This window comes from Orbicella franksi, chromosome 2, assembly GCF_964199315.1.
Source record: "Orbicella franksi chromosome 2, jaOrbFran1.1, whole genome shotgun sequence".
NCBI classification, from domain to species: domain Eukaryota; kingdom Metazoa; phylum Cnidaria; class Anthozoa; order Scleractinia; family Merulinidae; genus Orbicella; species Orbicella franksi.
The window spans coordinates 15,249,406-15,272,500 of record NC_138146.1 but is presented as its reverse complement, the minus strand read 5'-3'; the positions used below and the strand labels follow the sequence as shown (position 1 = coordinate 15,272,500).

General features: G+C 40.1%; 3 protein-coding genes across 5 annotated transcripts in view; all 3 read right to left on the bottom strand.

Annotated features, from left to right (window-relative positions):
- LOC145478198 (uncharacterized) overlaps window positions 1–15,457 on the bottom strand; it is a 40,741-nt gene extending 25,284 nt beyond the window's left edge. The window contains exon 1 of the mRNA XM_081456142.1: window positions 15,271–15,457. The gene's annotated coding sequence lies outside the window, so the exon portion shown is untranslated. The remainder of the gene's footprint in view (window positions 1–15,270) is intronic.
- Window positions 18–6,542, bottom strand: LOC145478194 (protein DD3-3-like). Of its 2 annotated transcripts, none has more exons than XM_081456136.1 (10): window positions 6,346–6,542; window positions 5,882–6,039; window positions 5,069–5,155; window positions 4,579–4,906; window positions 4,158–4,376; window positions 3,559–3,982; window positions 2,398–2,454; window positions 1,463–1,746; window positions 1,238–1,279; window positions 18–920 (listed from the first exon to the last, which is right to left on the bottom strand). In XM_081456136.1, the coding sequence occupies exons 2-10, from the start codon at window positions 6,035–6,037 to the stop codon at window positions 586–588; spliced, it is 1,932 nt and encodes a 643-aa protein (XP_081312262.1). In that variant the 5' UTR covers window positions 6,038–6,039; window positions 6,346–6,542; the 3' UTR covers window positions 18–585. The 2 variants fall into 2 exon arrangements, with proteins under 2 accessions (XP_081312262.1, XP_081312264.1); XM_081456138.1 differs by lacking the exon at window positions 6,346–6,542 and adding an exon at window positions 6,239–6,334.
- Window positions 7,963–19,488, bottom strand: LOC145478197 (protein DD3-3-like). Of its 2 annotated transcripts, XM_081456141.1 has the most exons (10): window positions 19,136–19,488; window positions 15,727–15,883; window positions 15,013–15,099; window positions 14,177–14,498; window positions 12,953–13,171; window positions 11,999–12,425; window positions 11,021–11,077; window positions 10,214–10,497; window positions 9,774–9,815; window positions 7,963–9,153 (listed from the first exon to the last, which is right to left on the bottom strand). In XM_081456141.1, exons 2-10 carry the CDS (start codon window positions 15,877–15,879, stop codon window positions 8,843–8,845), a joined length of 1,902 nt encoding a protein of 633 aa, XP_081312267.1. In that variant the 5' UTR covers window positions 15,880–15,883; window positions 19,136–19,488; the 3' UTR covers window positions 7,963–8,842. The 2 variants fall into 2 exon arrangements, with proteins under 2 accessions (XP_081312267.1, XP_081312266.1); XM_081456140.1 differs by lacking the exon at window positions 19,136–19,488 and having other exon boundaries at window positions 15,727–18,140.
- Between the last annotated feature and the right edge of the window lie 3,607 nt (window positions 19,489–23,095).

Below are 23,095 nucleotides of genomic sequence, written 5' to 3'. Positions count from 1 at the left end.
ACTGACCCCCACTGACCCCCCACTGACCCCCTATAAAATCAGTGGAAAAAAGAAAATTTAAAAGAGCCCAAAACTATCAAAAACTATCTTTCGTTTCAAGTTTATTAATAAATTGAGCTTACCCGAAATTTCCAAGATGACGGACGCGTTGCGGATTTCGACCCTCTTCTCCTTTGATTGTAAGTGTAGGTTTCGTTTGCAGAAAATCGAGCACAGGATAATTTGGAATACCGTCAAATATGGTATTCGTACCCATTAGGAAATTAAGCAATGAAAGTAACGAAGAAATGCTGGCAAAGGAACATGCTCGCGGGCGACAGGCACTCAGGGTCAGAACTGATCTGGCCTTTAAAATCAAAATGGCGCCGATCTACGACCAAGCTGGCTGATTTTGAACTTATAACTTAACTCAACGGTAGTTCACACCCGGTTCTTTTGCATGATGACGCTCATTTGCATCGAATACGGACATATACTACGTACAAAAGTCGAAAGCTCGTTGTACATTTATTAGCAACAACTACACTGTTACAAGCCAAGAACATAATCAAGAAACAAACTAAACGACAAAAGTGCAAAGTACAGTTACTCGGCCACAGTATCACTGGCCTCGGTAACAGTGATCTGTCCCACGTGACGTCGGTTGGAGAAGTTGTTATTACGCGTGCCCATGTAACAGTACTCCCCAGGCTTTGTGATGCGGAAACACGGCGGGTTGCAGGAGGCTGGGGCGTTGTCAAGTTGAGCCTGTAGTGGTTTCTTCTCATCTGTGTAACATCCCTTGTTGAGGTGGAGATTCAACTTTTCAGCGTCAAATTTATCAACATGGTCAACCACTTCAAGAGGCAAGCTGGAGCAAGCTGCTGGTTTAAGAGAGCTGCATCCTTCCTTTACCCAGCATACGTTTGTGCGATCAGTACCTGAAATGAAAATGGTAGTACTGGGTTCGCACAATGTTACACTTATTTTCCTTGGCTGTATCCTCTGAATTACCGTTACAACATATTTTAAATCAGTTTGTTGCTTCAGTAAGGTAGCGCGAACTTAAGCTACTTTTCCCGTGAAAGAAAATTCAACCGTTAGATTAATCTGTACTTTCAAGTCTTAGGTTTCTCTAAACGTTTCCGTCTAATGTTTCAGAGTTGGCGTGATGTCCTCCGAATGTTGCCGACGAAATAATATTTAGATTTAGATTTAGATTTAAACATAATTACAAGAATCGATTGTCTTTTCTTACGTGCTGTTCCTTGTCCATCGTTGTTCGCATTGTTGTTTGAACCTAAAAAAACGAAAACAAGTGTAAGCCTTGTATCGTGTTTTTTCTGCGCTTTTTCAAAGTAAGTAAGTAAGAATGCCACGATGCTCAGAGGCAAGTAATGATGCAGTCAGATCCAGAAAATACTTGTCTGGTGTTTAACATCTTTTTTGGATTAAAGTGGACAAAAGAATGTCTTCATCTCACCGGACCAGACAAAACACACCACATCCTTTGTTGTAACTGAAATGCGTTCAGGAGTGAAGCGATATTCCATGGCTGGATAAGCCTGCACAATATTTCCTCTCTTTCCCATTCCTCCGATGTAGAATATGTTGGAATGCTGGAATTTCAAAGGAAGGGAACTCCTAGGTTTAAGGAGAAACACGTGACTTCTGTCCTGGAATGTGCGGCCGACCTGCGCGGTGTTCAAAGCGAGTTGTAGATCGGTTTTACCATCAACTGCTTTGGTTTTAGGGTTGTTCGTGACGCTGCGGAGGCAAAAAAATTTAGGATAGCCTTGAGACTTTTTTAGCAAAAAGAAGGCGGTTAGTCAATCATATGCATCGTGATCACAAGCTACTTTTGTTGTGAGTACTTCCAGCAAAAGTCAGATCGCTGAGATACAGACTTCAGTTCCATTTCGATGATCGTAACGATCATTGCGATCATATGGAAACCACTCTCCAGAGACTGCAACAAGGAGGAGATGGAGAATGTTGCCATGATTATTATACCAGAGGTCCTCTTTCGCATTCTTATTCTATAGCGATTATAGCATCATCGTACAAGTAACATTTTCTCTTGATCGTAACTAGCAGTCGTAAGGATCGCTAAACTTTCTTGTTAGTGGTTGCAACGATCGTAGTGATCATAAACATCTCGCATACTGCTTGGACCAGTATTACTGATATGTAAAAAATCGCGGAAAGAAATTATGCCATGTTCATGTATTAGACTTATTAGACACAAGCTACTGTATATGATGATGTACATTACTGTGAACTAGCATCTTGAAGGGGGAAAACCTGAGATAAAGCTAAAATTTATGGAGAATATTTCTGACAGGGATTTTTCACTCGTTTCCCATACTAGTGAAATGTCATGAATGAGACTATATATATTTTGTCATTGACAATTACTTTTTATTGTTACTGGCATCAAACTCGCGTGGTACATCATCAGTGGTGATATTGTATCTGCAAGAAAAAAGAAGGAGAAATGCAGAAATATATTCATCACAGTTGACCAATAATTAAGGCCAATTTATAGTGGTTGACTACCAACTCATGGTGCTTTGTTATTGTTTCGTAAAAAGTAATTGCCAAAACTAAGGTCCTCTTCTCGTGCTCATCACCCCACAACACGTTCATCGCGAATAGCATTCTGGTCATGCGCAGTTTTGACTGTGAAAGGTTCAACTTAGTCGAGGGTCATTAGGCTAAGGGGGTCTCCGGCACGGTTCACGAACAGAAAAAATAGAGGATCACGGATATAAAAATTTCGTTTCCCCGAATCACGAAAATAAGCAGGTAAGACACTCTTTTTAATGACCTGTTCTTACACTAGAAACAGTGTTTGAAGAAAGCAAAATCGCGAATGGTCAAGTCAAGTCAAGTCACTCTCGATAGACGACTCTAACCATTCGGAGGACTTGGGTCTCAAAATCACGTAGAGTAGAGTGGAAAATCACGAATATTGGTCAATAATTCAGGTTCTTCACGGGTCACGCAAAGCCTTCTGGTCACGAGTCACGAAGAATAATTTCCTAAATTCACGTTTCACGGAAAATAAAATCAGCTAATGACGCATCACGAAAATATCCCTATACGACCCTCTCAGTCAGCGTGATAAAGGCAAAACTGTTTTGGACCAGAAGAAACCTGGCGCGAGTGACATCTCGCACTCGTTTATGAGATCGTTACTGCATGGTGATAACATTGCTTCTCATCTTCTGCACAGTGACGGTCCAACAGGCAACTGCAAGATGAGACTCTCCTCAGGTCTCTTTTAGTTTCATAAGTGGAGAGCTGTTTTTGACTTGTTCAGTTCCCTCCAGCTACTTCAATTGTTAACCGACTGTGTACGTTACTTGGTGTTTATCTGAATATAATTACTCTTAACTATAGTAATTGGTAAGCATGCAAACAGTTTATGCAACAAATACATGCATTATCTTGAAGTTGTACCAAATTCTCAAAATTGAATGAAAGGAATTGCGAGGAGGTGAGTGAGGAGAATTCATATCTTGATAATTTACTTATCAAGCATTAAAGGTGATGTTATGTCGTTACTTGTCTCACCTTATCCGTAACAAGCAACGCTGAGTAGTGTTGGTTGGGAAACAAGGGACTTTCCACTTGTACGACGAAAACTTCCCCTCCATGTTCATGCCGTTATGGTTAACGACAGTGGATGGGGCGTAGATCACATCTGGGGTTTTGTGAAGAAGAACATACTGCACTTTTCCGTCAGCTCCTTGGGAGAGCAGATGGGGCTCGTACGGTAAACCTCGTGTAAGCTTCATATCTCCCACGTCTTTGCACGTGCTCAGCACTCCAGCTGTTTTCTCCACATAGTTTGTGATAAATTTTGTCCACCTTCCTCCAGCTGCTTTGCACGACTCTGCAGTGATGTACTTGGCAACGCACTTTTCAGCCAGAACGTTTTGGTTGTCTGGCGGACAGTTTGCGTTACCTGTAAGCTTGCTTGGCATAATACACAAGTCTGAAGAAATAAAAAATTCAAGACGAAAAATTAACGAGTCGTTTGTTATAAGTAGCTGAAGCTAAAGGTAACGTATTCACTCATAGTCAATCAATTCAACAAGATTTGGTCAGAAAAAAGTAGAAGCGACAACAAGAAAACTGATTCAAACAACAACGATAAAAAAAACACCTACATTTATGCCCATAACGAGGACTGTTGACGTATTTCTTCATCAACGCCTCGGTCTTTTTATCGCTGACCATGATAGCAATGTCCTTCCACGGGGTGGGGCCCCAATAGGGATAGTAATCACGTTCCTCGGGGACTTCCAAGCCCCTCCTTGTTCCTGCAGCGTTTTGTCGTGTGTAAATCGGAAGATCGCCTTTAAGTTGTTGGTCAGCTGTGAACAAACCTGTGCATGAGGAGAAATTATTAGTTGCTAGTCTAGTTAGTTTCACCTGTTATAATCTCTTTTTGTAAGTTGTTACATTTGAATTTTTGTCATGTCTTGTATTTTACTTTTTTTCGGTGACTAAATAAATGTTTACATTATTAAAAAAAAATGTAGTTCTCCTAGGAATCTTTCACCCCCTTAGACTTCTACTTTGACTCACCTTTGTTCCTTTCTCTGCGGTAATACGCTTGATAGTAATTAGCTGGCTCGTGAAGTCCGAAGTCTTTTCTAATGTAAGCATTTTCTCTTGCTCCGTTTGCAAAGCCCTGGGTATTCAGTAGCTGACCGTTTCGAATGGTGTGATATTCGAACTCGTTGTTTACATTATTGGTAGCCATCTTGCCCTCGGGATACGCCTGACACATGTACTGTAAGATAACTTGTGTTTCCACTCTGTCATCAGTCTTTGGGCCGGTCCCGTGTTGATTTGTCCACATGATTTCTACTTCAGTTTTGGCGTTGATGTCGCATCCACTCATGTAGAACTCCTGACAAACCGCAACATACACATATAAGTATGAACTAAATAACTGATCAGAAAATCATAACCAAACAAACCCAAAAGAGAACTAACAGATAAACGAACAATAAGAACAATTATATCTTGCGGTATGAGCCAATCAAAAGGTAGACAACAGTGTATTAAATACCATTGGAAGCTGATTGAACTCTGGAATGTTGTCTCCAGGGTTAAAATGATGCTTGTCTCCAACGTTGTATCCTGCTTTGCCGTTATTCTAAAAATGAACACAATATAGCAAGTTTATGGGGACAAATATTCACCTTTATTTTCGATTTCCGGGTCCGGCCCGTTCCGTGCGGGCTACTTTTCCGAACAGTGGCTAGTAATCGAGCCTATGTTTCCACCTTAACTTAGTGGAAATAATTTTTATTGTGCCAATATTCGCTGCAATATTATACCCCACCTTTTGACTTCGGCACCCACTTAAAGAGAGCTGTTAAGTTATATATTCGGCCTCGATATACATCATTTAGCTGGTGGTTTCATACCGAACAACAGGCGAAAGGTCCGTGTTCTTTCAAAGACCTGTTCGACAACTATACCTGTCAGGAATTTTACGTTTTCGTTTCGTTGTCGTTTTAATTTGAAACATTATCAACATGTTTTTGGTCAAATAAAGGAGACAGAAGCTGAGATAGCCACTTAGCTCGATTAGCCTTAGCTATTTCTAAGTGGCTGTGCTCTGTTTTTCATTGTTATTTTTTCACATTGCATGCATTTATTTTTATTGTAAATTTTTTCTGGGCACGAAATAAAGATTGTTGTTGTTGTTGTTGCAGATATGAATCTATTTGGGGTGCTAGTAATACTTTCTTGGTGTGCCATCAGTCAGAGTGGAGATGCATGTTCTGATTTGACTTCTAACTTCACCAACCTTGAGATTAGGTACGGAAGCCCTGATCAATTGGAAAAAAAGCGTAAATGTAAAGGCCGGTCCTACCTGTGAATCAAACAATCTGTTTGCGTTCTTGACGTTATCTTGGTTACCATTCAAACGATTGTTGGATCCGTGTGGAAAATGCATGTACATGTCCGACATGCAGGGCTCGATAAGTACAGCCAGGAGGCAGCTCCAAACGAAAATGGTCCTCATCATTCCTGTTCCAGCAGAAAGAAACAAACCATGGCCGTGTTAACTAACGAATAAAACTCACTTTGCAAATGCGTAAAGGTCTGAAGTAGAATATTTAATGTCACTGATTGACAGTAAACGAAGCTTTGAGTTACGTGATCGCTTCACCCATTTGCGTCCTCTTCAATTTTGGAGCTAAAATTAAGGAAGCTATATTGTAATTACCTGAAGGATCATTACAGTGGAATGTTTAACGTGATTGCCAAATAACTCAACTTTCATAAAATGCACGAGAGCCGGTCCCTTCAAGTGCCTTAAATGTTACTACTCACCTGTGGTTTTCCTTTAATTTTTTCTGCAATCGTTAAGCTGCTGGGCTAGTGTCTCTAGTCTTGTGTCAAGTTGACCTTTAAATGGCTTTCATGGCACGCTTTGCATAATTGTAATCCCGCGCACTAAAGGAATTTGGAAGCAGACAAAAGTGATAAATGACGTCTTTAAGTGTCATTTTTGATTGACATCTAAAAATGGCAATTTAATTAAATTACTGCAGTGGAGGTTAATACCAGAGGTTATTTACCAAGCCTCAAATCGTGAAGGTAAATATTCTTTGCTCTAATCTCATTGATGTGAACAACTAGCGAAGTCAACTTGTTTAACGAATCTGTCCCATCATTTCTGATAAATTGCGTCATAGCATTTTTAAAGTAAATACGCTGATAATGTTATGCCACATAATGAAACATAAAGGAAGTCAAAGAACAAACTAGAAAGAACAAAAGAAAACCATGGTTATTGACCAGAGTGCGTGAGAAACTGAATTTCATTTTGCCAAAACGATTCCGAGAACATGACGGGATTTTGTAAGGACAATACAACTCAAGTAAATCTTGTTCACAGAATTTCTCAACTGTAATTGTAATTTCTACTTATAATTAATTAGTATTCAGAAAATAGGTGAAAGCTCTTAGACGGAGGAGGGATCTTTCGAAAAAGTTGACAAAATTTAACGGAAATGGTAAGAAGGAATTGAAACAAACAATACCAGATTAAGTGTTTCTTGTCAAGGAGTTGTATGGCTCAGGGCCAAAAAGTGAAAAGCGCAACTACAGGCGGGAAATACCTAGGTGGGCTACAGTGCTCGCCGTTTTCCAAAATCAATAAAAAAAGTGTACTACTGTAGAACTTATTAACCTTAGTTTTCTCTGATAAACATGATAGGACGTCGTCTTCCAAACTTCATTTTAAAAGAAGTGTCGCTTCTTTTCAGCCAAACCGCTGTTTGTGTTCTATGTTTGTTTATAATTACAGCTTGATTCGATCAAACATAAGTTGCACAATAAGATTATATTAACGTACTCTTGGTAAATAAGAGTGCTTGTATTACTGACGAGAAGTTTACTTTGTGTTGTATAGGATGTGCAATTTGAAAGTTCCTGTTTGAGGTGCGGTTTTCGGGCTGCCTGTGTCATAGTAATGTCCAGCAGGGAATAGATAGTTCTCGCGAAGTTTTATCTTTCCTGCATGAGCGTCACGTGTGTATTAAAAAACGAGTTTGGCTCTGAGTTGCCCGCAAATCATTCAAAGGTAACTCCGCATACAATACCACACGCTCTGGGTAAAGAAGGCAGGCTTGTTAATCTGTTGTTTATTCATAATTGGAAATGAACCTAGCTGCGACCTTCTTGTTTGGTCGGCCACTTTTTTGGCTAGAGAAAATTCAGTCCTAAAGCAGAACAACTTGAGCCGACATTACTAGTTACTGAGCAAGGGTACCGAATATTTTTATTAAATTCTCTCGGCTTGACTCGTGTACGTTAGGCCATTCATATTATGAAAGACTTTTAATTGAAGGGTAACAATACGATGATTGACAGTTAATGCAGACCTACGAACGAACAAGCAACGACTTGCAAACTTTCTTTGACTAAATATTACTGACCGAGACTGTATACCACATAAGGTTTGGTGCGCTTTGGAGCTATTTGTGTCAGGCTTGATGAAGTATGCGGTAGACGTCCTAGGTTGTGTCACCCAAACACCGAGGACGTATATCTGCATCCTCAATAAAGGGACATAGCTGAGAGTCCAGTTTTTTCCTGATGGCTTGAATCAGTTTTCACCGGTTGTTGGAAAAAAAACATCATAACCGCTGGTTGGAGAGGGTTTCTGGTAGGGAAGTAGTTATTAAGTAATTTTAAATTCAATCCAGTTTAAGTGACAGATAACAACGCGTTAACGTGTCAAAGTTATTCAGAAAACGGAAAATTATTTAAGTTCAGCCTACTTCCGAGCGCGCGGGTTTGGGTATGTCTTCTGTTACTCCGTGCGAAGCAACACTATCTGGAGTCGGAGTGGCCGCCAGATATTTGAACAAGAAAAAGATCTAGAGGACGAGGCCGAACAGTGCTTTTCATATAATGGCAGAAATTATACAGATCTATACAAGCAGATCAATAAGCTGGTGGCTTCATTTTTGCCAGATGGCAACTCCACGGCGGATAATCTGAGAGAGAGAAATTAGGTGCCAAATAAGATCCAAGGTTATGGTGTGCAGTGGAAAGCTGGCAGATGTTAAGCCATGATTGCAGGAAACGAGCTTCACAGAAAGCACCCGAGGACCGCAGCTAAAAGGATCAAGTAAAAGAAAAAAAAACTTGAATCTTATTTTCACCGATGCAAAGGTTGTTGATACAATGAGACTTACGCCAAGCAAATTGCAGATTCCTTGTTTTCTTGTTTTCAATATTTTATTTCACTAGTAACAACACTACGTTTGCGGCTTATTTTTTTAGAACATCGATCAATGGAGTTTTATACCAAGATAGCTCAGGTAACAGTGATCTGTCCCATGTGACGTCGGTTGGAGAAGTTGTTATTGCGCGTGCTCATGTAACAGTACTCCCCAGGCTTCTTGATACGGAAACAAGGCGGATTGCAGGAGGCTGGAGCGTTGTTCAACTGACTCTGCAGATCGGCAGCATTACCACTGTAGCATCCTGTGTTCAGGTGAAGATTCAACTTTTCAGGGCTGAAAGCATCAGCCTGGTCAACCACTTCGAGAGGCAAGCTGGAGCAAGCTGCTGGCTTGAGAGAGCTGCATCCTTCCTTTACCCAACACACGTTTGTTCTGTCCGAGCCTTCAAAATAACAAATGAAACGTTTAGTTGCCAGGCTGGCTGTCAACCTCGTCCCCAGGGCTGGAAAAGACCCTGGCGTTGACCGGTCACATCACCACCAATCAACCGAAGCCTTTTCACACTTGGGGCAGGGTTGCCTGAGTGTTTTATTTTCCTTTTAAAGTAAAGAATTAAATGACGAATGTCTTCTACTAAGGTGCGCGACTGCGGTTCTCGTTTTGTAGGTTAGAGGAATCTTAATTGAGGTCATTTTAAGTATTTTCAAATCGACGTGACAATTTCTGCAAGCATTGGCTAAATCGACCTGTGGCCACCTGATTACATGCAGCATCAAGTAAGCTAGAATTCACAGTTTCGACAACCCAGTGTCCATTCTGTAGTCCAAGCCGAGATGCAGACCAGCTTACATATATGAAACCCATATTTACTCCTGGATAAAAAAAATATATTAGATCACTGATTAGATCATCTTTTGTAGTTCCCTCAAGGAGGGAGACGGGGGTGGGGGAGGGGAGGGGAGCGTAAATTGAAGCGAAAACTAAATGCCAATAAAAAAAAAAAATTAAAATAGATTGCGACAAATAAAAGAAAAAAATTAGAAACGTTCCAGAGACACTTACGCGCTTGTCCTTCTCCAGCATTATTTGGATTATTGTTGGAGCCTGTGGAGATGGAAAGCATTTGTTGAATCAAGTTTTTACAGTTATGTTGTGTTTTCCAGTTGCGCGAAATTTGTCGGTGTAATAGGTCCGCAATGCATGCAGACTAAGGCCTCTTTAGGTGTCTAAAGATGGATTTTCTTTGCTCTTCTTTGGTATGAGTTTTTCAAATGATCATAACAAATAAACAGTTGAATGCCTAGGATAAAAATTAGAGTCTGGCATTTACGTAAAAGGCGTCTCCATTGTTAGCGAGTGTCTTTTGAAACAGACGGATTCGTGATAAGGTCTATCAGGCAGTTGGCGTCACAAGATTTGCTTAGTGTTTGGAAGTCTGTTTGACGGTGTATTATTGCTACACGCGTGCTCCCAGTATGATAATAAGAGCGCCACTGACTTACCAGACCAGGCGAAGCACAGAACATCATTGGTGGTAACTGAAATACGTTCGGGAACGAAGCGATATTCCATGGCTGGATAAGCCTGCACAATGTTTCCTCTCTTTCCCATTCCTCCGATATAAATGATTTTGGAATTCTTGAATCGAGAAGGAAGTGAGTTCCTTGGTTTCAAGTAGAACACGTGTGTTCTGTCTTGGAATGTACGAGCTAGCTGAGCTGTGTTCAAGGCGAGCTGAAGCTTAGTTTTCCCGTCCACGGCCAGCGTTGTAGGATCATTTTTCACGCTAAGAGAGAAATTATTAAACGTAGCTTTCATTAATTCAAAGATTTCAAACTGTCCTAAGACGGTCATGCTGATATCTGCAATAACATAGCGCACCTTATATAGTCTAAGGTTTGGGAACTAAAGGAACCTTTCCAAGGATGCTTGCATCTTGAAAAATTTACCAAAATATTTAAATATGTTGTCTGTGACCTTTTTCTGAATCCAGTTGTGTCAGGAGTCCATGGGCTCCTGGTTATGTCCATCCCTCCATGATAATATTGTATTTACTGACTTAAAATTCAGATCTGCTTTCCGCATGCTGCGAGGTTGTGATATATCTGTCAAGATGTCGCTTAAATTGAATGGATGAGTCATGAAATTTGACCCTACCCCCGTTAAAACGGCACCCAATAATGTTGCCAAATTTTCCAGGCCTGTTGTTGAGTGTATAACGGGGTTCCAGTGTACTAATGTGAAACAAACTGACAACTAGATGAATGGAGGTTTGAGGGCAAAATACAGATCATATCTTCAATACGTACGCATCGTTATTCGAGGCATCAAAACTCCTTGGTGCATCTCCTGTTGTAATGTTGTATCTGTCAAAATTTAGAAACAAAGTGGTTAGCAAAAATGCGATTAGTTACTTTAACTTGCGACACAATTGGTTACTTCAACTTGTGACGTAATTGGTAACTTTAATTTGTGACGTAATTGGTTACTTTAACTTGTGACGTAATTGGTTACGCTAACTTATGATATTATTACTCCAGGACATATTTTCATATTTTCCGAAATGAAGTTACTTTGACGAATATGTGCTTAATATGCAGTGTTTTGCGATTTAAAATCGATCAGCCCCGCAAACTATTTGAAATAAAAGACTAAACCCAGTAAAGAAAAATCCAAACACAGCAGCGATAAACATTGTACAGCAACGTATTTTTATAATAAACTTGAAGTTTCGTATGCTAAAAAATGTACATTTTACAGACCTTTAATAAGAACGATTTAAATAGTTGTTCCTAAAATTTTGAAGTTTCTCAGCATAGAAACGTCAAATTTAGCATAAAAACGCACTGTTGCACATTTTTTATCACTGCTGTTTGTGTTTGTATTTTTAATCAAGCTACGATGACCCAAGAACGAGAGTTTGTATACAGTGAAGAAACAAAGGTAGATGGCAAACAGCTTTACCATCTTTACCATCCAAATAAGTGTCATAAGTAATTCCCGACGATCTCTCTCGGCTCTCATTCTCAACACGCAGCAAGTTCAATGAAATTAGTGTTTACACGGAATGTGGCGAGATTTCTGGGAAGTATCTGGGAAGTATCTTGTATCAGTTACCCCTGAGACCTGACAACTTCTCCACCTTTCAGCTGTAATGATACTTTTGTTTGTTATATATTTTTTAAACACCTGATCGCGCGTCATGTGATATAGCCATCTTGAACTTAGCAAGAGGGGGTGGGGGTGGGGGTGGGGGTGGGGTGGGGAATGACCCAGCCTGCACTCACCTTATCCTCAACACGCATCGCTGAATGGTGTTGGAGGGAAAGTAAGGAATCTTCCATGTGTACGAGGAGAACTTGCCGTGCATATTCAGTCCATTATGATTGACAACAGTGGAAGGTGCATAGATCACCTCGGCTGGGTCCGCAACGACAAGATCTTCTTCGGTCCCATCTGATCCCATCTGTGTTATCTGATGGGGCTCGTATGCCACGCCTTTGACAGTCTGAAATTTGCCGGCACATGCGCCGTCTGTTTGTGAAGGGAGCTTTTCCTTGTAGTTTGTTTCCACTTCAACCCATTTTCCTCCGCCTTTTTCGCATGTTTCCTTGGTGATGAAACTGGCCACACATTTTGATGCCTGCTTGTTGCGGGGAGGTGTTTTCGGACACCTTCGCTGGTTTTGGAGACCGTCGTCCATGATACATATTCCTTAAATTAAACGAGATCGCATCAGCGTACTTCTCTATCAGTCTCTTTTGTACCTCGTAGGATCTTCGAGTGAAGCGCAGGATCAAAACGCGTGAACGAGCGGGACAAACAAAAACAAATAAAATTAAATTACAATGTTTAGAGAGGAAGCCACCTCAGCCTTAGTCGGTTTCCATGCTGGTCCTTGATCCTGGTCGAATTGGAATTTGGAGATGATGGTTTTTGTGGAGGGAGAAAAACCGGAGAAACCGGAGAAAAACCCTCGGAGCAAAGCGAGAACCAACAACAAACTCAACCCACATATGGTACCGGGCCGGAATCGAACCCAGGCCACATTGGTGGGAGGCGAGTGCTCTCACCACTGCGCCATCCCTGCTCCCCGCACTTTGGAACTCGAAAAGAGACGGGAAATAAAAACTCTTTCTTTGTCTTCGTCCCGAGCTTCCAGGCATGTTATTGCTTTTCCCGATTTAAAAAGAAAAATGAAAAAAAAACTCTTTTTCTGTCTAACGTTAAAGCTAAGTTACCTTTTTTCGAGTGATCAGGACTGTTCACATATTCCTTCATCAATTTCTCCGTGGCTTTGTCACTGACCATGATAGCAATGTCCTTAAACGGGCTGGGGCCCCAGTAGGGATAGTAATCACGCTCCTCTGGTACTTCATAGCCTCGTCTGTTACCGTTGGCATTCTGTCTTGTGTATTGCGGCGTGTCTCCTTTTAGATTTTGATCAGCGGTAAATAAACCTATGTGATGGTTGAGTGTTATTAGTGTTCATTCCAGAAAAGGAATTACATAGCGATGGACCGGAAATTCGACTGATCTGAATACAGTGAAGGACAAGTCTCCCGTCTGAAATTCATCCGTCCATTTCTCCGACTAATGCAACGGGAAAATCGGTCAGGCGGAAAGCTCGTCATAAATTTATAATATAGAGAAGAAAATTAGGAAGCAGTTTTCGTTTGCGTCATGCATGGAGACTTAAATCTCTTGTTCTAACGTCTCAATTTGTTTCAATCGTGATTTAAAGATAGTATAGTTACTTGAACTTCACGTTAGAAAGTATTCCTTCAGCCGGCATTTCCCTCTGAGACGAGGTTTCCGCCTTCTAATATGATTTTGTTATGCGAAAATAAGTCGCACAAAATGCCAAACTATATGTTGTGACGAAGTTCTTGGAATACTGTTTCGTGGATTTAACGTCCTTAGGAGCTGTTTTCTACATCTCAGTTTCCTTCGTTAAAGCTCGCGGAATTTGGTTTTTCCAGCGAAACATTTTTTTTTTTTTTAACAAAAGAGTGGAGCTCTGTTCTATAAATATTTTGCAAGTACTGGGAGTTCTTATAAAGCAGTAAGAGTAACAGTCAATGTTAGCGACGTCATTCAAACATTGCTATTAGGAACCAAATACTATGTCCAAAGCTTAAGACTGTTTTACATCATTCCACATTAGTCAAGGTCTTGCGTGTGGGCTTCAGTTTGAGTTTAATGTACGGCGTATCTTGGTTTAAAAACTTGGCCAAGCTTTTTACCTTTTCGTTCGTATCTATCTGTCTTAGTTAGATTGTAGCCAAGCTACAATCTAATTACTTTTTTCTTTGTTAATACTTTTGAGGTTTCCATCAGTTTGAAAGTAATTCAGTTCTGATCTTTCCATCATAAAAGTCACTTGATAAAATATTTTGACATAGCTCCTTTAAATGAGTAGCAATGCGTTTGCGGGTACGAATAAAAACTGGTTCTGGAAATACCTTTGTTTCGTATTCTTCGCAGCATAGTGTTATAGTGATGAAATGGCTCGTGCAATCCTCGGTTAATTATAGCCTGCCGATCTTCTCTATCATCAAGCCGGAAGTTCTGTGTGTTGCGGTTCCCTCCATTACGTATGGTATGCCGCTGAAAGTCGTTATTGATATCCGTCACTTTGCCACTAGGGTACGGCTGACACATGTACTGTAAGATAACTTGTGTTTCCACTCTGTCGTCAGTCAAAGGGCCGGTCCCGTGTTGATTTGTCCACATAATTTCTAGCTCGGTTTGGGCGTCCTTCTCACAGCCGCTCATGAAATATTCCTTTGGATTAAGAAAAGAAGCAGCTTTCAATTGCCTGTAGAAGACAACTTTACGCTTGGCTAGGTTCAGTGCGTACAATTCAGTGGAAGCCGGTTCTCAATTAAATTGGTTGGAGGCAAAACAAAAAACATCAGACAAAATGTATGTGTGTTTCCCCGCGCTCGGCTTCGAGAGGCTGAGATAGTTTTCGTATGTATTTGAGGTGATTTACCGCATCTGACTAATTGTGTTGGTTTTTGTTCGAAGAAGGACAGGAGAAAACCTGGACTCGATTTCGGCCACTCTCACGATTCCGGTCTACTTTCCTCCCCGAGAGGAGAGTTCGAGGGGGGAGGGGGGGGGGCGGGGTAGGGGAAGGAGGGAGGGAGGAGCACGGGCTCCTTTCCCGGACAGCGGCTGATAATCAGAGCAGTTCAGTACAGCGAACCGTGTGCTCTTATTGCTTCATTTCATCATTCATGTGCACAGTCAGAGAAGAGCGTGTAAAACGAAAAATGAGGTAAAAATGTCTTACCTGTGGGAGTTGCCTTTTCTCCTGTATGTTTTCTCCTGGATTACCACTGCCACTGTCTCCAACGTTGTATCCGGCTTTACCATTGTTCTACGAGATAGAAGCGATAGAATAGAGCGATTTTCATTTGATTTTCGAAAAGTAATTGGTTTTGCACGACTAGCACGCTACGCGATTGGCTTAAGAAACTTCAACCGAACAGAAGAGCGTTTTCGAAAAACTCCGTTTTCGTGACGGATTTGTATGGACGGTGGACCTAACCTAAAGCTGCGTTTTCAAATTTCTCCAGGCGTATTTTGGGCGGAGCCTTATGAGCCGTACAATAACAACACCGCACGTGCGTAATACGTCCTGGTACATTTCTTAGTCGCGTAGGCTGCAAAAACACCAACATTATTGAATGACAAAATTCGGTACTGTTATGTCATTTCATGCTCAGCTGAAAGGATAGTGTTGTAGAAAACAGATTCACAAGCTAAAATGACGTAAATAATTTCGTGCAAGTGGAATGCTTACGGTCACAAAAGGAAAATTTTAAAATAATTCAATTACTATCGTCGTAAATCGCTATGTAATTTTGTGACACTTCTTCAAACTGTCGCTGGTACGATGCAATCTCAAATCCTGGTACAATTTCGCCGCTTTCTCAAAGCTACACGGCAATATATATATATGACTGGCGAGAGAGATGTTCCGGATTAATAGGTTCAAACATACCTGAGAATCAAAGAGCCTGTTGGCGTTTCTCACGTTGGCCTGATTACCGTTCAATCTGTTGTTGCTTCCAGGTGGGTTGTGGAGGTAGATATCCGCAGTACAAATATAAAGCAGAGTTGACAGCAAGAAGCCCAAGGTAAATATGGCCTTCATATTTCTTTGAGTATAAAAGGAAGTATTTAACTTCAAAAAAAGGAGGAAATATGTCACACGCAGAAGGCACACTGTAAGAATTAAGTTATTCCCAGGGAAGACAAAGGTCATACCTCCCAACTCAAACACGTTTTCCGATTGGAGGAGAACGTGTCACCTGTCGTGGGTCAAAACTCACTAAATCCCTGGGGCTAGCAAGACTCACTAAATCCCTAGGGAACTGCATCAACTTGAACTTTCGAGGGTCCCGGGTAAACAACACTCACTGTTTCCCTTGGGGCCAGTAATTAAGGTCTTATTGGTTTATACAGTAGCTATACAGCGCACGAAATTTGTTCAAAAATTACTCAAACTGCATCAATCAACATCGATTGAATCTTTTCTTTACTGGTTGAAATATTCCTGTTTTCAGGAAACACGTATAATTAGCAAAAAAGAAAGCTTTTTGTCATAATACAGTCGAACCTCCGGTTGCGACCGCCTCTCATAAGCGACCGCCTATACTCAGCGACCAGTTTTCCAATTTACTAAACGTTTCCAAGTCAATCACTATATTTGGAACTTCTTGTAAGAGACCACCTCTCGTAAGTGATCGCGACCACTTTTAGAGCTGAAAGTTTGAAATTTTCTTTTTTTTTTAACCTCCCGTAAGCGTCCACTTGACAGATAATAGAGCAAAAATTGGATAATAAAATGTTGTACATGTAACATTATTGCATTCCTGGGTTGTACAAGAGATCAAAATTTCTTAGTGGTAAGAGCCGGATTTTTTTCCCTCGAAATTGATTTTTCACATGAATAAAACGCTTAAAACATGGGGTAAGTCTCTGTAGTTACCATACGCTTTTTGACCCAATATGGTCCAGGCTCTCGTAAGCGACCACCTCCCTTGGACGACCACCTAGGCTTGAAATTTTGGGTGGTCGCTTACGGGAGGTTCGACTGTATATCAAAACTAGCGTGCCTTTCTTTCCACATGTTACGTTAATTAATATAATAAAATGACAGCGTATTTCTAAAATATTAATTATCCGAAAGAAGGAATCTTCAAAACGACTGACCACAGCGAGGCATGTGTACGTAAAGAGTGCTGAATCTAAGCTTAATTCTCTTCGCATAGGTTTACTGAATAGAATCAACCCTTGAAGCAGAACAGTATTTAATAGAACCCCTCCTAGTTTGTGTAGCGTGATCGTCCGGGTGAGTGCACTAGTCTGAAAACAACTGTTGTTGGTGACTGACGTTTTGACAACCTGAGCGAAAGTCATCTTCCGGAAATCTCTCTTCATTCAACAAATCATACAGCAACTTCTCTTGACGGCACCTATTATTTTTCAATTCAATTTTTTTGGTATCCACTAGGAGCCATAATCGGGGACGGAGACCGTAAGCGCGCGCCATTTCTAGTATTGGGGTTGTCCCCATGATATGGAACAATAACATCATGGGTGACAAATTACTCCTTAATTTTGGCGCGAAATTTCAGCGTTAATTCATAATTTCACATGTGAAATTACAAAATTGCTATGGCAACATCGCTTGCATCTCGATCAGTGTTAAGATGGCGTCGAGATTTAAGACGGTGACCATTGAAGAAGTTACGGAATTAAAAGAAGCGGCAGAAAACTTAAATACGTGAAAGAGCACAATTAACTGGGTGAGGGTTTTTTCAGAAGTGGTGAGACGAAAATAGACTTGAGAGAAACCTAGAGATGAATCTTCCTGAGCAGTTGGATGACTGAAGTACTCGAGCGGTTTTACGCCTTCGTGTGTAAACAAGACGGAACCGATTACGAACCTGGGTCCCTAAAACTGATTATCTAACCACTCAGTCCGGAAAACGGTGGTCAGAAAGCTGAAGGCCAAGGGAGTTCCAAACTCAGTGGCCACGTTTACAATTTCCACAACTGTAATGTGGTGATAAACCAAGGACATGCCGGGCAGGCTAACGCTTCGTGCACAACAAACCGCCATGTATAATTTGTCCGCAACCATGCTCCTTGCCAGCTCTGAAGGTTTTTCAACTTTGTGCATTTTCGCTTGACTTTCATTTAGGCAAGTTTTCTTAGACCATAAAGTAAATTTTTAGTGATAATTTCACTTCAGAACAAACTGTCAAAACTTTATATGGCCTCGTGCAAAATTTTAGTTTCAGCTCATTTCAACGAGCGCCGTTGTCATTTCATTCATCAGTTCATGACGAATTAGAGCCAATCATTTAAGAAAGATTTGACAGTTGTCTTAATTTTGAAACATTATGAACAAGCATGAAGAATTCGAAAGGTCTTTTTTGAGAAGAAACTCAGAAAATTACGAACTTTAGCAATTATATGCGCTTTAAGCTAAAACTATATTATTCTTAATGCTCTCGGTTTTCTGGCGATAGAATAAACCAGTAAAAAAGTTACGGTAGTGAGCGTAATTTGTCACCCACGATATTAAAAGGTAATCAAATGGTTTTCTCGTGAAATTAGGAAATAATTTCCCGCGCGTTTTGTCAAAATTCTGATAATTTCCGAAATTATCAGAATTTTGACAAAACGCGCGGGAAATTATTTCCTAATTTCACGAGAAAACCATTTGATTACACATACTAATTCTATTTTTAGAACAACTTGCGCCATCGCCTGCGGCACACGCGCGTACATGCTGCGAGGATTTTTGCGGATGTCGCGCGGGGGAAATGGCATCCGAAATTCCCGACATTTTTCATGTTTTTGGCCCACAACTCATCGCGTTTACGTCTGTTGGAATTTTGCTTAAGTATTTTCGTCGTAAGCTGCTCCAGTTTGAGTGAAGTAAGACAGTGTTGAATTTATCATCCCCGATTATGGCTCCGGTATCCACTTCACTCATGTCCGCCTTGTCAAGACTGTGACAACTGTTTTACATCCGTAGTGGAAGCCAAATAAAGCACAACTTGTATTATAATAATTTTTGTACCGAACGACTATTGTAGTCCTTAACTTTGTTTCAACTGACTGATATACGGATCTTTACTTTCAAAACGTATCAAGAACTAATAAAATTAGTCACTTAGGACTCTACAACAAATGCTTTTGGTCCGGCAAGTCGAATTTCATGCAAGGTAATCGGCAAAACTGCGGCCTTCTGTAAATTAATTAAATATGACTCCATGCTCGGACCACTTAGGGAAGAAATCAGCAAGCCAAAAACAGCGACAGAATTTAACTGAGACACCTGCAAGTAGTAATTGAAGAAGTGTTAAAAACAGCGATAGATATACAATACTCACGTCACAGTATGACTGGATATCCTTGCAAATTCAATGCAGATCTAGAAATCTAACTTTCACGGCCGCGGAAGCCTCTTCTATACCTAAGTAAAGTAAATTATTTGTGCCACGTTTTGAGTAAACCAGGTCACTGTTTGTTCCAAACATAACAAAACGGAGAATTATTTCTTTGGAATTCTTTACCAATCTGAGAAAAGGACAGCTGAATAAATAATTGTTTCAATCGAATTGTTACGACGTTGTGTGATAAGTAAACGTCAAACAGAAGCAAGTGTATGTGTGATGCAAACAGAATAGAATGCGTAATTCTAGTGTTATTCTTTCTTGTATAGAGACAAGAGCAATCTGTTCAAACAGGCAGTCAAAATGCAAACAAGTGGAGCTAACACTAAATTGAAGATTTCGTCTCGCAAACTTTAAGGTCAATAGAGCCAAAAAGTCATCACCTTTCCGCATTCACTTTGATTTCTTTTCTACTTCAATGCAAAACTCTTGTTTACCGATAATATTGTAGTTCATGCTGTTCTTCTTAATTAAAAAAACAAAGCCAACAGAAACTCTGGCCGGAGGTGCGTGCGAAGCTCTTTGTTTTCGCAGCCCTGAACTGGAAAGGTCTTGACATCTCACTAAAATTTTCCCCATTTTCAATCATGCTGCGTGACTCACCGACAGATTAGACACGAATGTATGGATCAGATATTTCTGTCAGCATGCTAGTAATACTGAACATGCCGAATTGAAAATAAAAAAAAGCAAACAAACAAACAACAACAACAAAAAAGAAACATGTCACACACTTCTGAGCGAGCGACAGATACACGTACTAACATGAATTCTGTCTTCCTGTGTACTATCTAACTACAGATCTTTAAAATTTTATCATAGTTTATTCAAGGAGAAAAAAGAAAAAACTGTACTTACGGAGTCAAGACCAAACAAGTGTTCTTTATTGTTCCGCGAGTTTGTAGAGACGTTTAACAGAAGAAACCACTAAATTGCTTGTTTGAGATTTCGTGTTCACGTTATGCAATACTGAAGAAAAATATTTATTATACATTCTGTAGAGAATAACACCTGTACTGTTTCGGGAACAATGGGGAGGTTCGTGTGTGCATGATCACAAAAATGATCTTTTCTCTGAATAACTGATCACTTAACTGCTCTTTTGCCATGGGCTTCTTAATTACCTCTAATTAATACAACATTTTGAGCTATAATTGTGCTTTTCACTAAAGGGGAAACTATAATAAAACTCCAGGATGAAAAATAAAGCCATTTTGAGGTCAGCATCACTACAGAAAATCAGCAAAATTGTTTTTAATTTATTGGTTGTAGTCGAATTTTAACTTCCTATATCAATTTCATCAAACGGCGGCGAAATGTATGTTCGGCGTTCACACAACTTAAAATCTCCTCCAGTTTTGAAATATTTACTTCCACTTTTGTGAGAGTAATACACACAGGCTTTGAAAAGTGCATGGTTCAACAGAAACTGACATGTTGCACGGGGTTAAAAGTTAAAATTACCAAAAGTGCAATTACAATTTACTCGTCTAAAAGAACAATTTGACATCGTTTTTTAAACGATTTCTCGGCAGGAGAGGCCACTACCGAACGATGTTCGACTCCCTATAATAACGGTTCTGTTGTTAAAACAAAATGGAACTTGAAGTCTCTTATGTCTCCGGTGTTTTCAGTCCTGCCTTAAGAAAACGCGTTCAAGTTTGATTGCAATTTAAATGTGAGCGTGAGATTTTTTCTGCGAGAAAACCTAAGCAAACCTTGCGTTATACTTCGTTGTTATGGTTACAAGAGATCGAACCGTTATCGAGTTGATAAAGAAAAACATACACCGAAACAGTTACATCTGGAAACTGTGTACAGTAGAACCCCGTTAATAAAGTCACTAACGGGCCATGAAATTTTGGCCGTATTAACGGGGTAGGGTCAAATTTCATGACTGGTCTAAACTGAGTGACGTCTTAACATAACGGATATATCACAATTGTACCTCTAAACAACTGCTCTCTAATAAGCATCCAGAATGCAAATATAATTTTAAAAAATATTGAAACTTGAAGCAATGGGAAGATGAACACAACTGGTTTGAGAGGCCGTATAAACGGGGTAAAATTATAAAGGATTATATAGGTTGGGATTTCAAAATGTGGCCGTTGGCAGTATTGACGGGGTGGTCGCATTAACGGAGTTTTGTTATGTGAAAAAGTATGGGCGTTTCGCCTGGACAAACAAAAGTGGCCGTAATAACGAACGAGGTGTCCGTAAGGCGGGGTTATTGACAATGAACTTTCAAAGATCTTATCAACGATTTACAGGTCGTTTGTTTTAATCCCCTTTCTTATCAAATGCACAATTTCCGGGCTCCTCTTTTTCCTTCAGAAGCATGAAGTAGGAAAAAAATTCTAAAGATTGTCCACTCTTACCTCAACTTAGATAAGATATATCCACTACTAATGGACACAGTAAAAACATCCTTAATCTCGGCACAGATCAGCGCAATCAATATTCAACTGAGCACATGGATTCTAGCACCTGCACGTAAACAAGCAACACTGGTACGCGAAGAAGGAAAGCTTTTACAACCTGGTTTTCACAAACTGAGTCGAAAACCATAGAAACGAAAAAAATTGTTTCACTTACAAACTGCCTTGTAGGCTAATCTATACCACGTTGTATATGTCTCAAAACCTTGATATATTGAAATTAAAGAGAAATACCAAGAAATTGTCCTGTTTTTGGCAATTTAGCCGAGCGTATAAGTCATCGGTAGCGCTGCACATAGGAGCTATGATACGAGCTCTGAGTTCATCATGTGATGAGTGAGCTTCTCGCTAAAAATTGCTTACTCGTCTATGCCGGTCCTCTTTGTTGAAAAGGATATTTAACGCCATATTTAGTCACATAAATTACCGCCGCCGTTGAGAGAACACTTTCAAGCTTTCATTCTTGTATCTGTATAATCTTTTATTATCCTCCTTTTGAATGACGTGCGCAAAAAGCCGCTAACTGATAACGTACAAAACAGTGCCGGATATTATCGAAAGGTATTAAGGCGAGGCATGAAAACACGTTTTACCAAAACATCGCTGTTGATGAAACAAGCTCGGCTCCAGTATGGATCTTATCATATTGATTTCTCTTTGCGCTATTGAATGTTTTAGCAACTTAGCATTTTTATCGACAGTACAGTCTATAGAAATATAAATCCAGAATTTTATATTTGCCCTCTCAGGCTCTTTCCAGTACCAAATTAAAGTGGTTTTATACTAGTGGAAACAAACCCGAAGAGCCGCAACGGCAAGGCAACTTTCTACTTCTGGATGCTTATTTCCAATTCCGTTTGCGATCGATCTATAGGGAACTGACTATATAAATACTACTCGACGAATGAAACATCATTGATACATGCGGGAGGAGTTTCCGAGGGGAGTTTCCTCGGTTTAAATCATAAGTTCAAGAATTAATTTGTCCCACACCAGGATGGTATAAAAAGCCGAAGTTCTTGTGACACATGATTCGCATAAGGAGAATTTCTCTAATGCTCGTCACAAACGTGTTTCGATCTATCCTGAAACAATCAAAACTATAGCAAAAAGAGGCAAATTAGAGCCAATTATGTAACTAAGGTTTAGCCTTGCTTGAACCTACTTGTGTTTGTACAAATCACAATTTAAGTGTAAAAAGATGATTTGAGGGCTTTAACGCGGAAGAAATCTTTCTAGATAATTGGTTTTGTCGGGTTGTAAAAAAACGCGTCACTTTTGAGAGTCACTAGATACAGTATCTGATTCAGTACTAAGTGGTATAATATCATCGGCACAATTTATGTTTTATCTATATTCCATGTGGTGATAACAACGGTTTGCTGCTTTCGCACGAATTCGTACGTTCATTCACTTCGGTGAAATTTGTTGGCTCGCCAGTTGCTGATACGATGTT

Coding starts and splice junctions, on each gene's coding strand:
- LOC145478197 (XM_081456140.1), bottom strand. CDS start 15,990: ATGACCTTTGTCTTCCCTGGGAATAACTTAATTCTTACAGTGTGCCTT. Junction 11,078..11,998: donor CGATGCGTGTTGAGGATAAG/GTGAGTGCAGGC, acceptor AAATTTTGACAG/ATACAACATTACAACAGGAG. Junction 10,498..11,020: donor GATGCCTCGAATAACGATGC/GTACGTATTGAA, acceptor TTTCTCTCTTAG/CGTGAAAAATGATCCTACAA.
- LOC145478194 (XM_081456136.1), bottom strand. CDS start 6,037: ATGATGAGGACCATTTTCGTTTGGAGCTGCCTCCTGGCTGTACTTATC. Junction 5,156..5,881: donor ACAGATTGTTTGATTCACAG/GTAGGACCGGCC, acceptor GTTCATTTTTAG/AATAACGGCAAAGCAGGATA. Junction 4,377..4,578: donor CCGCAGAGAAAGGAACAAAG/GTGAGTCAAAGT, acceptor CCTCATGCACAG/GTTTGTTCACAGCTGACCAA.